Source organism: Musa acuminata, chromosome BXJ3-7 (genome assembly GCF_036884655.1).
Source record: "Musa acuminata AAA Group cultivar baxijiao chromosome BXJ3-7, Cavendish_Baxijiao_AAA, whole genome shotgun sequence".
Lineage (NCBI taxonomy): Eukaryota > Viridiplantae > Streptophyta > Magnoliopsida > Zingiberales > Musaceae > Musa > Musa acuminata.
In genome coordinates this window covers 35629382-35638630 of record NC_088355.1, presented here as the reverse complement: position 1 = coordinate 35638630, position 9249 = coordinate 35629382, and the positions used below count along the sequence as shown (strand labels likewise).

Genomic DNA, 9249 nt, shown 5'->3' with positions numbered 1-9249 from the left:
CATAATACCAAATATATGTGGTTCGGTCAATAGACCTACATCACTACTATAAAAGAGAGACAATTACAAATACCTTATGAAGATATTCCTAGGCCATAAAACACCCGAAAATACTAAACAAGAAAAATCCAAACTATAAGCTCAAACTATTTAACTGAGCGTGGACTTAAACCAAAGCAAACACTTAGGTTTTTCTTGTGGTGCTTCTTACTTCAAAGCCCAAGCTCTTATTTATGGTTCCAATAGGAGATAACAAGCCTGATTTTCCCGATGTGGGACTATGGGACTTGCCAAACTAACATCAGCAATATAGATGCTAGTGATAGATCTTTGGTGGTTCTAATGTCATTGTTAATCTATATATCACATGATAATTTTTAGTTTTAGAAGCTAGATAATAAGAGGGTTAGTTCTGCTAAGTCTGCCTATCATTTTCTTGCTTCTCAGTTGGAATGGTTGATCCTAACGTGGACTAGTTGTATTGTTTGTGGAAGCTTCCCGTGTTGCCTCAGGTTAAATATTTTTGTTGGAAATTTTTGCACCGCCACCTCTCATTGATCATCTCAACTAAGAGCGTGCAGTAATGCTACTACTTGTCCCTTTTGTCAATCTAAAGCAGAAACCATTAATCCCTTCTTTCTGTGCGTCTTTCCTATTAAATTATGGCAACTCTTTAAATCTTAACTAGATATTCAATTTTTAATGAGGGGGCGCAGTGTCCCAATTCTGATGGCCAACCCTTGTGGGTTATAAATGATATTGGTCTTTGGTGAATATGGAGGGCTACGAATGATCTTGTTTTCAACCCCATTGCTTGTTCTGTTTACAAGATTTTTCATAAGATAGTAGAATTTGTTCTCTCTAATGACAAGGCCAAATCTTCTGATAGCATGGTGCATGAAATATGTCCATATCCTATTTGTTGGGTTAAATCTTTTGAAGGATGAGTGAAGATGAATCGTGATAGCATTTCCAACAAGCTACATTGAGGGGATTAGAGTGATACTCGTGACCCATATTAGAAGTGATACTCAAGACCGAATTTTGGTTGGATGTAGGTACCTTGCGGATCGTGATATCATATGTTGTGAAGCTGAGGCAATTCGGGAGGTTTTGATGGCTGCATCAGTGGATGTTCAAAAGATTTATAGTTAATTTGATTATATGTGTATTGTTTCTATGATACACTACAAACATAATATTTTCTGGATGAGGATTCTTGTGAATTGCATCATCAAAAGGGATGTGGATTTATGTAAATCTAATAGTGTGTATAAAGAATATCCTAATGAGCCACAAAAAAGCAATTAAAAAAATTCTAGTACCCTTAATTTCATCTTATTCAATTTTGAACTTAACTAACAAATCGATCATCCCTCTTTGGGAGTATTCTATCTAAAGTTGTTTTGGCTTTCGAATCTTGATGATTAAGGTTTCATTTTGTGTAATTCTGCTTATTAATATTTGTATTGTCAGAAGGATGATTCTATGATGAATGGGGACAGTTGGCATAGGTTGTGAAAATTATCAATATTACCGAAGGTTAGTATATTTTTTTAGACAGAAGTGTGGCCCTCTCAATTGGTCAATTTTTTGTGCTCTGATATGCACAACTCCTTTTGTAATTTTATGGTTTAGCTAATATAATTTTTTTTTTGGAGAAAAAAAATCAGTCGTCCTAACTTATCCAAAATGTAGCTTGAATATATATGTTTCCGAATTGCAATTATCCCAAACTTAACTAAGAAGTATCTTGATATCTGATGTAGGCATCTACAAAACCCAACCTCACCATCCTGACACTCTATTTAGCATAGCAGCTTCAAGAGCCTTTCTCAAGTTGGCAAGACTGAAAAGAGTGAAAATTGCAAATAGCTAATATAACTTTGTAACACAAACCAGCAACTTGCAAATTGCTTTGAACTACTGTTAAACAAAGATTTCTGTTTTCCATAGATAATACTGGCTTGAGCTTCCCAGGGCTAGTACAATACACGTTCATTTACAAAGGCTTAAATATATTTCACAATAAAGGATTAATAGAAGAAGAAAGCATAGTACAATACACGTTCATTTACAAAGATTTACATATATTTCAGAATAAAGGATTCATAGAAGAAGCAAGCAATCGTCATACAATCAAAGTGGAATAGGATGTACCAGTAACAAAGAGATATATTCCTTCGTCTTCGTAGAGGAGTTGGTATATCCATCAATGTACTTATAAGTATTTTCTGTTATTCGTGAATAATTAAAAATCCTTTCAAGTAAAGCAATGGAGAATGCAGTCGGATTGAGGCACTCTTCATTTATCTCCTTCCATGCATCGTCAACTAGACCTTGGAGTTTCTTACATGCCACATGCACATCTGTTCCGTACTCTTTCATGTAGCATTGGACTGTGGAGGCAACATGTTCCCTAGTTTGTTCCAACTGCAAATTTCATGAAAAAAGAGGACTAATGATCTACAAACTGAATTCTAAGGGATCCTTTCAGGATTTACATGTTCATTATATTAAAACAAATTGATAGACTATTATCAATAATAAGGTGTAGATGAAGGGAATTTGGGAATCTACAGATGTGGAAGCTTACGAATGGGAATATTTTTGTTTGTACTAGATTTAATGTAAAATCCTGTAAGTTCAGCGAAACTTTGATAATGCAATTGAGTGACACAAGAAATGCTTTTGAGGTGATAAATACAAGCAATATTGAAGACAACCTTTGGAGATTACCTATTAAACCTCAATTATGGTCCATCTCATCTAATTGGAGAATGTATGTTTTTTTTTTTTTTTTTATGTTATCATATTTCTACTATGAGAGATATCAGTGCAAAATTTACTATGAAAAATGTTTATATGATATAAAACACAGCAGATTATCTTATGACTATACCTCATGTGAAGTAATGTCATTCATGATACGACCAATTATTGCAGAAGCTTGGACAATCTTTGGGAAACTAGTAATCCACTCAAATGCCTCCTTAGTTGCTATTTCTCCCATTCCAACAAAAGAAGCACATTCGAGCATAGGATATGCTGAACTTATGAGGGAAACATGTAGATGTTCTTCCAATGTTGGCACGTAATGTTGATCTCTCCATTTGGATTCCTCAAAATAAGCTTCAGATAAATCTTTCATCTGTACCCAAGTAAAACAAAACCATTCCTTAATGTTTGTAATGCATGAGTAGCAGACAATCTAAGTTTAATACTGTCGCATCTCAAACGCTTATTCTTTGCATTGGCCATTAGTGTATTCATTTATTACTTATGTAATGCAAATTAATAAAAGTGAAAATAAGATGAACCTTATGATCTCATCACTCACCGCTTCCTTTAGATAGGTTATGCGATATTTCTCATTGGAAGCCAATAAATCTTCAAACTCTTTAAAGGTGTGCATTAGCTTTAGATAATAATCTTTCATGTACTCTGGTAATTGATGAACAACCTTCGCATCCCACCTGCATATATATTTAGTTTCACCATCTTTAGAAAATTAGAACATAAACATACATGTTGTTATTTTGCTATACACAATGATAGTAAAAGGTAATCTGTGCGAACCTTTGAATTGCCTCAGTTAGTCGTTGGCTCTCCTCCAATGTGCTATAGACATCATATATGTCGTCCAAAATTGAAATATGGGCAATCACCTTGGTCGTTATCACTCGTGCACGAGAATAATAGGGTTCAAAGTATACTGCCAGGATCCAGAAATAGCATTCCACCAATCTATCTCGAGCAAAACTGAGATTTTTTGAGGAGACTAAATCATTCCACCACCTTCAAGTCGTTTACAAATCAAAATGGCATTACATAACAATTAAAAGTTTGATGGGAGAAGGAACCAAGCTCAGCAATTAGCCTTCACTTGTTTACATTAGCAACATGATTGTATTGTTCTTTCTTTATAAAAATCCAGAAGAAATATAGCTCCAGGGAATTCAAAAGTGAGGAAGAGCTTACATGGTGATGTTCTTAAGTTCCTCGCGATGAAGAGATTGCAGCAAATTGAAGTCCAACTTTGCAAGCTCCAGGATGGCATCATCTCGTGTGGCGTCCTCTTGGTATATAGATATGTAATCTCTTGCCAAGAGCCTTCTAATTCTCCTACAGAGAGGTGTCTCGAGGTCAAGAGACACTTGCGTTGTTAATGGTGGTTTAAGATCAGCTAATGCAGACACTAGGCTATTCCTCGTAAAAGAGATGGCTTCATCAAGAATGATCTCCCCATGAGTCCCAAGATAGGCTGCGTTGTACAAGCTTAACAGTCCTTTCACGTCACTCCCCAAGGTAGACATGAAACTCCCTCCCTCATCTTTGAACTTGTTAAAAACATCTACAGAAATACATAAGATTTTTTTGTTCTGAGGGAAAAACACATAAAGCCATATTATCAAAATTAATTTACCGTTTTAAGTGATTACGCGATAATCAATACAATGACTTTTGTGTGTGATTTTTATGTCTATTTTACCGGAGAAAATATTTTTGGCACAGCCAACGTCTATGAGTGAATTAAAGAAAAGATGATTAAAGAAGATCGTATTGTTTTTTATCACACATACAAATACTGCTTTATTTGAAGGAATTATGCATATTACTTGGGGACACATAATGTCCGTGTTGTCAATATCAGCATCATGGATTTGACTTAATGCTTCGCTTATTCCCTTTTGAAAGTGATAATCCAATACAAAAAGCTGGATTGAATCAATCAGGTCCATGGTTTGCAGCCGATCAGTAGTATCATTGAACATGCTCTTTACTTGCCCCCTCAGCTCTTCAGCTCTCTATTTCATCCTTGCATCACACCTCTTCATCATCCATGAATATATATATATATATATATATATATATATATATATATATATATATATATATTCATCCTTGCATCACACCTCCTCATCATCCATGAATATATATATATATATAATATGTGTGTGTGTGTATGTATACATATACATATATATAAATATACATATACATATATATAAATATACATATATATATATGTATATATATATATATACATATATATATATATACACACATATATATACACATATATATATGTATATATATACATACACATATATACATATATATGTATATATATACATATATATATATATATACATATATATACATATATATATATATATATATACATATATATATATATAGAACAAAGTACATCTTTTTAATATAGTTGTTATAGGAGATCAAAACGTTTTGAAAGTGTGAGGACTGATTTTTTGATGGGCTGATTAAGTTGTTTTCTTAAAACAAAACTCCTCCATCATTTCTAAAATACAAATTAAATTACTTTTGCAAACATAATTATAGATAAAACATACAAATACATCTACTCCAAGGAAACGTAAGAGCATATTACCAGGGGTCACATGATACCCTTGTTGTCTCAGCAGGCGAAACCGGAGAGCAGTATCGTAGAGACCATGATCGTTAAAATCGGCTTCATGGACTCGGTTTAATGCTTCACTTATTTCTTTCTCGAAGTGATAACTCAATCCAAGAAGCTGGATAGAATCGACCAAGTCCATAGTTTGCAAGATGTCGGTAGTGTCCTTGAACATGCTTCTTACCTGCTCCATCAGTTCTGCAGCTCTCTCTTGCATCCTTGCATCGCACTCCTGCATCCTCCATAGCAATTAATTGTTCAACCCACAAAACCAAAACAAAGTAGCAAGCGCACATTTTTCATGTTAATGAAACATTAACACCATTCGTTCTCGGAGAGTTTCTTGCCTAAAACTTAGAACATTTGTGAGATATATGTGTATATACATGCCTGTGTACTGGTGGAGGACTGGGCCTGTAAGATAAAGTAATCACCCCAAACGGTGGGATGGTAGCTTCCAGACTTGCGAATCACCACTTCATCACCTGGAACGTTTGGCTGCGAAATCAGGTTCTCCATTCTGATCAGGATGCAAGTGATGAGAGGATGGCGAGAGCCAGCAACCTTGTGTAGCAATTTATAGAGTCTCGAATCTGTTTTGGTTCCGCAAGTAACACGTTTTATGAGAAGAAGATAACGAATGGGCCATCAGGGACTGTACGCTCCTTTTTGATTGGCTTATGTTTTAGCTTATCCATCATCTTTAATTGACGTCCTATGATTAGTTTTGCTCCCACTCTCGTAATAGAAACTATAAATCATGTATATAATCGTATATTAACTTAAGTTTTATTATAAACTCTAAACAGTGTCAAACTCATCATATCAGTCTACTCACTCTCAAACAATAATAATATTATATAAACTATAGTTTAACTTTCAACATTTTTTCCATGTAGGTATCAAATGAACTCTCTTTTAATTTAAATTTAAAGGGTTAAATCTCTTTCAAAATCTATCTACATATTCTTGTAGGAGTGATCCACTCATATGCGTTGGTTCATTTTGGGATGCTTCATCTTTATTCAATCATCAAACCTCCAATTTGATTAGTTCAAAGAAATAATTCTCATTTTATTCGCATCAATCACCAAGTAAGTTTCTCTTCATGCCTCGTGACCGTTGGGTTGGCAGCCCACAGATTCAGCCCATAGTGAGCTTGGGTAACCCACAGCCCACACTCTCTCTTAACCTAACTCTAATTAACATTAAAGGGGTGTGGTGACTGTTTTTTAGAGGCAGAAAAAGACATAAATAGGGCAGCAACGTGGGAGAAAAGAACAGCCATGAGATTCCAAATAAAAGGAAAAAAAACAAGCGTGAAAAGGAAGAGAAAGAAAGGGAAGAAGATAAGGACAACGCAGAGAGGTTGTTCTCAATCATCTAGTAGTGTTCTCATCTCAGGTTAGATCAAATCTATAGTAGACTCTTGCTGTGATTACTTAGGGAGGTTTTAGATATTATAGGCAGTGACGTGATCCTTATATCCCAGTTATTCTCGTGTGATTGTTGCTAGGGTTTAGGGCAAGAGATTGAGATTTGTATATTCATTATTCTCATAGTAGATTATCTCTAGTTTGCCCCGTGGTTTTTACCCTTCACATTGAAGGGGTTTTCCAAGTATATCTTGGTGTTCTATTTGATTGTGGTTCTATTTAATTCCGCTGCGTATTATGGTCTTCTAGTATTTGTTCATATACAAAGGTTATTCCTGTTTATATCCCCATCAACTGACATCAGAACAAGGGGTTTTGGTGATTTAATTTTTGTATTTGAACATGGAGGCCAATAATGTTTATCGCATGATTAGTTTGAATGGAAACAATTGGATGATATGGAAACCAAGAATGGAAGATCTCTTGTATTGCAAAGATTTGAATGAACCTTTGCAGGGGGATAGTGCAAAACCCACAACAACGACAGATAATGAGTGGAAGAGGTTAGATCGAAAAACAATTGGGTTTATTAGACAGTGGCTTAATGATAGTGTCTTTCACCATGTTTCTACTGAAATTTCTACATATTCTTTTTAGAAAAAGTTGGAAAGTCTCTATGAAAGAAAAACAACTGGCAACAAAGCTTTTTTGATTAGAAAACTTGTGAACCTAAAATATAGAGAGGGTGCTTCTATTGTTGAACATTTGAATGAAATGCAAAGTATTACTAACCAGTTATCCTCTATGAAAATGTCTCTTGATGATGAGTTGCAAGCATTGTTACTTCTCAGTTCATTACAAGAAAGTTGGGAGACATTAGTGGTTTCCCTCAGTAATTCTGCGCCAGATGGTGTTGTCACTATGAGTCAAGTAACAAGCAGTTTGTTGAATGAGGAGTTGAGAAGAAAGAGTTCGACAACATCTCAGAATGATTCACAGGCACTTATCTCAGATAACAGAGGAAGGTCAAAGTCTAGAAGCAATTCACGCATGGGTAGAAGCAAGTCAAGATCAAGAAAAGATATTGTTTCCTATAATTGTGGTGAGAAAGGACATTACAAGAACCAATGTAAGCAACCTCAGAAAAGCAAAAAAAAGGGAAAATAAGTTGAGTCTATAAAGTCAAAAGATAATATCACAACTACAATGCAGGGTGGTGATTATTTGATTTTGTCTCATTCTGATGATATTTTTTCTTGTATGTGTCAGGATCTTGAGTGGGTGATTGACACAGGTGCTTCTTATCATACTACACCACAGAGGGAGTTTTTTACTACATACAGGTCTGGAAATTTTGGTATTATCAAGATGGGTAACTATGGCACAGCAGACATCATAGGCATGGGTGATATCCATTTAAAGACCAACCTTGGTTGCAAGTTGGTGCTTAAGGACGTGAGGCATGTGGTTGACTTGAGGCTGAATCTAATTTTAGTTGGAAGGCTAGATGATGAACACTATGAAAGCAAATTTCACAATGGGCAATGGAAGCTCAATAAGGGTTCTCTTGTTATAGCTAATGGAAAGAAATGTCATACTTTGTACAGGTTGCAGGCTAAAGCTTATTGTGAGCAGTTAAATGCTATAGAAAAAGACTTCAGCATGGAGTTGTGGCATAGGCGACTGGGACACATGAGCAAGAAGGGGCTGTAAGCTCTTTCCAAGAGAGAGGTATTACCAGATCTTAGATATATACATCTGAATCCTTGTCTTGATTGTTTAGTAGGTCAACAACATAGAGTTTCATTTGCTAGTCCTGCTTTGTCTAGAAAAATGCATGCCTTAGACCGTGTTTATACAGATGTATGTGGTCCTTTAAGGACAAAAAGTCATGGTGGATCTGTTGATGTTCTTGGTATAAGTGATGCACTTTATTTTGTCACTTTTATAAATGATTTTTCCAGAAAAGTTTGGGCCTATGCTTTGAAGACTAAAGATCAGGTAATTAATATCTTCAAAGAGTTTCATGCCAGGGTTGAAATAAGACAGAAAGGAAATTGAAATGCATAAGATCAAATAATGGTGGTGAGTATACAAGATTGTTTAATGACTATTGCAGGTCACATGGGATCCAACATGAGATGACAGTTCCTGGTACACCTGAGCATAATGCAATTGCAGAGAGGATGAACCGTACTATCATGGAAAAGATCAGATGTATGCTTTTATAGGCCAAGCTACCCAAAAGGTTTTTGGATGAGACTTTGAGTACTGCAGTTGATGTGATCAACTTATCACCATGTACAGCCCTAGATGGTGAAATTACAGAGCATGTATGGTTAGAGAAAGATGTTTCCTACAAGCATTTAAGAGTGTTTGGTTGTCGTGCATTTGCACATATTCCAGACAATGAGAGGTCCAAGTTGGATGGTA

At 35.3% G+C, this 9249-nt stretch overlaps 1 protein-coding gene across 1 annotated transcript; it reads right to left on the bottom strand.

The window, feature by feature from the left end:
- Window positions 1-1929: 1929 nt before the first annotated feature.
- LOC135642133 (alpha-humulene synthase-like) lies at window positions 1930-5970 on the bottom strand. The gene is made up of 7 exons (XM_065158019.1): window positions 5831-5970; window positions 5414-5672; window positions 3982-4354; window positions 3580-3798; window positions 3341-3476; window positions 2903-3151; window positions 1930-2433 (listed from the first exon to the last, which is right to left on the bottom strand). Exons 1-7 carry the CDS (start codon window positions 5957-5959, stop codon window positions 2140-2142), a joined length of 1659 nt encoding a protein of 552 aa, XP_065014091.1. The 5' UTR covers window positions 5960-5970; the 3' UTR covers window positions 1930-2139.
- Window positions 5971-9249: the final 3279 nt, after the last annotated feature.

Coding starts and splice junctions, on each gene's coding strand:
- LOC135642133 (XM_065158019.1), bottom strand. CDS start 5,959: ATGGAGAACCTGATTTCGCAGCCAAACGTTCCAGGTGATGAAGTGGTG. Junction 5,673..5,830: donor AGTCCTCCACCAGTACACAG/GCATGTATATAC, acceptor TGGAGGATGCAG/GAGTGCGATGCAAGGATGCA. Junction 3,152..3,340: donor TAACCTATCTAAAGGAAGCG/GTGAGTGATGAG, acceptor ACTTGGGTACAG/ATGAAAGATTTATCTGAAGC.